Source organism: Cyprinodon variegatus, unplaced genomic scaffold (assembly GCF_000732505.1).
Source record: "Cyprinodon variegatus isolate N-32 unplaced genomic scaffold, C_variegatus-1.0 Scaffold683, whole genome shotgun sequence".
NCBI lineage: Eukaryota > Metazoa > Chordata > Actinopteri > Cyprinodontiformes > Cyprinodontidae > Cyprinodon > Cyprinodon variegatus.
Genome location: NW_015151136.1, coordinates 69200 through 71934, shown reverse-complemented (window position 1 = coordinate 71934; position 2735 = coordinate 69200). Strand labels below are relative to the sequence as shown.

Below are 2735 nucleotides of genomic sequence, written 5' to 3'. Positions count from 1 at the left end.
AAACATCTCACCAGGATGATTAACCACTTATTTAGATGATCCAACCGTAAAAACATCCTCCACAATTACTTTAAAATTACATCTAAATATCCTTACAAATGAAACTTACTCAACTGAACTTATCACTGAAAAACTTTTTACACCGAGAACCAGAAAAATGAAAGACACAGAATCTTTCAGGTTCACAGAGGCCTTCACAACGTTTTCAGATTAAATATTCAAATCTGTCATTTTTTTGTACAGTTTTTTTTTTATAACTGTAAAATGAATGTGCTTGGTGATTCAGGATGAGGATCCTATTCTCCTGTTCATGCAATACAAACTCAGATTGCAGAACATAATACATGTGAGTCAGCAGGATACATGGAGGGGCCTGCTGCAGTCAGAGCCCATGGTGGCGCTGTTAAAAGCCTTTAAATGAAACACAAGAGAAACACCAACAGTTCCACACCAAAGTAACGGAGGGATGACCAGAACCAAGCAAAGAAAACCAACTTTATCCTACTTAAAAAAAAAATTAATTGCAATTAATTCAGTTTAACTTTGAGAGTTTCCTTTATTAAAAGACAAAATTTTATTCTGTTTTATATTCTTTGTTTTTCTAATTCTTGGCTGAGTATAAAAAGATTGGTGAGCTTGAAGCAAAGAGTTTAGCTAGCGTTTGCTTGGCTTTGGTCACTTCCATGGGAGCAGCTGCATAAAGCGACATTCAGCATTTTCTGATCGCACCACTGACCAACTTGGAGAGAGCGACTGATGTGGGCCGTTTTGAAGAATATTTTTTTGGGATTTGGAAAAAGGACGATGCTTAAATTTACTGTAGATTTTCTCCAAATTATTATAAAACTAAATGGTCGCAAAGCTTGTTCTCAGCCGAACCCTCCCAGCAAATCCATCAGCTTCACCAAGGAGCAAACGGGTTTTTATGCAGCTGCTCTCCAGAGCAGGAAAGGCGGGTGTGGAGGTGTCTCCTCATGCCTCACCTGAAGGCCGGCAACAGTGAGCCGTCGGGCATCGTTCACCGGAGCCACAACAGGAACCAGGTAGGGGCTGTCAGGGATGTGCTGCTCATTAAACTTCACTGAGATCTCATAATCACCTGCAGAGGAGGGAGAGCCAATGTTAGCCACAGTTACCGTCTAGCAACAGCATTACATCCTCCGTCTGTGTGCCATCTACCAGGCTCCTGAGCTACGTAGGAGATGCCGCAGGATCCATCTTTGCGGTCATCGAAGGAGATCTCTGCCCTGCTGGGTCCCTCCATGGAGACGGACAGACCACCGGCTCCGGCCTCCCTCGTCCAGATGCTGAACTCGGCTGGAGATCGTGTCAGTTAGAGAGAGTTTGGTTCACCCACTAAATGGGGGAACACTAAATGTTCTGGGGGAATGTTCAGTACCTGGCTCTCCAGCCACAGCTCCTTCCAGGCCTGTACCCCCGGCTTGCACTTTGCTGGCTCCGCCCTCTCCTAGTGGTCCAACGGTGAACTGGAAAGGACTGCCTGGTACGTGCACACCCCTGTACTTTACATCAACGGTGTGCACGCCCATCTGTGTGGGCACAAACCGCACGCAGTAGGTGTCGTTGCCCATGGAAACCAGCTCAGCGGGCTGACTGGTTCCGGACGGTGAGGTGACCTCGGCGGTGATGTCCTGTGTGTCCAGGGCTGCGAAGAGACAGAGCAATGGCTTCACATTCAGAGAACATGTCTGCCTGCACCGATCCGCAGCGTGGAGCCGGTTCTTTACCAGTTCCTGGAACCAATTCAAATGACTTCAATCATTCCCACAGTGGGGACAGAGAGTTTAGCAGAAATGTTCATGAGCTTCATCCTGGACATCGTAATGGTCCTTCTAACATAAAGCTGATCCGTCAGACCAGAGTAACGGAGAACATCAAGAGAATTACAGCTTCTACGTTTCTGGCTCCTAATTTTTCACTGAACCGACTCAATTGCTCTATGATCATGGAACCAAACGGTGGAAAAATGAGATTGAGGAGGATAGTAAGTCAGTCACCATCAGCTAGTCTCTGCGATTTAAACACCTCCCAACCAATACGTGGTGCACTCGCGCCCGCCAGCTCTCATTCTGTACCGCTTCGAACCATTTGCCAGGTGCGCTAATGCTCAACTTGTAATATTTAAATTCTCTATTCAGAATAAAACCAGTAAACTCTGCTTTCCCTCTGAGCTCCTTCGCTTTCTCTGGTTCTGATCAAATTTTTCCCCATTTTGCTTTTTTTTCCGTTTAGCCCTTTAGCTCCCATCTTACCTGTGAACTGTGATGTCACTGGCGTTGATGTTTGTATGTATGTATAACGAATGTGCATTTTGCCTTACCCATTTTTTTAAATGTCATTATTAATAATATGTTTTCATATTTTCCAATCCTTTCTATGGATCAGAGGCACGTTGCACTAGGCCAGCTTAACTTACTGGGATTCCTCCCAGTCTAGCTGGTCCACAACGAAGGCAATCAGGACCAGCAGTCCCACCAAGCTGGCGCTGTTTAATTCAGGAACTCGGGTAAACAAAGTCGATATGTCAACTAGCGATCCACATAAATGGAGACAAAATGAAACAAAGTCGTATGCGTGAGGTGAACAGCTTCACCCTGCATGTGACTTGTTAGAGTCAGTGATGGGAATAACAGCGTTGAAAGTAACGTTACTAACGCCGTTACCTTGTTTGAGTAACGAGTAATCTAATTACTTTGACTGTAACTATAACGCAG

At 45.0% G+C, this 2735-nt stretch overlaps 1 protein-coding gene across 1 annotated transcript in view; it reads right to left on the bottom strand.

Annotated features, from left to right (window-relative positions):
• The window catches only part of LOC107097300 (filamin-B-like), a 75771-nt gene that overhangs the window by 11411 nt on the left and 61625 nt on the right, over positions 1 to 2735 (bottom strand). The window contains exons 39-41 of the mRNA XM_015394398.1: positions 1400 to 1666; positions 1180 to 1317; positions 984 to 1099 (exon numbers count right to left, since the gene is read on the bottom strand). Of these exons, the coding sequence (XP_015249884.1) occupies positions 984 to 1099; positions 1180 to 1317; positions 1400 to 1666 (521 nt within the window). The remainder of the gene's footprint in view (positions 1 to 983; positions 1100 to 1179; positions 1318 to 1399; positions 1667 to 2735) is intronic.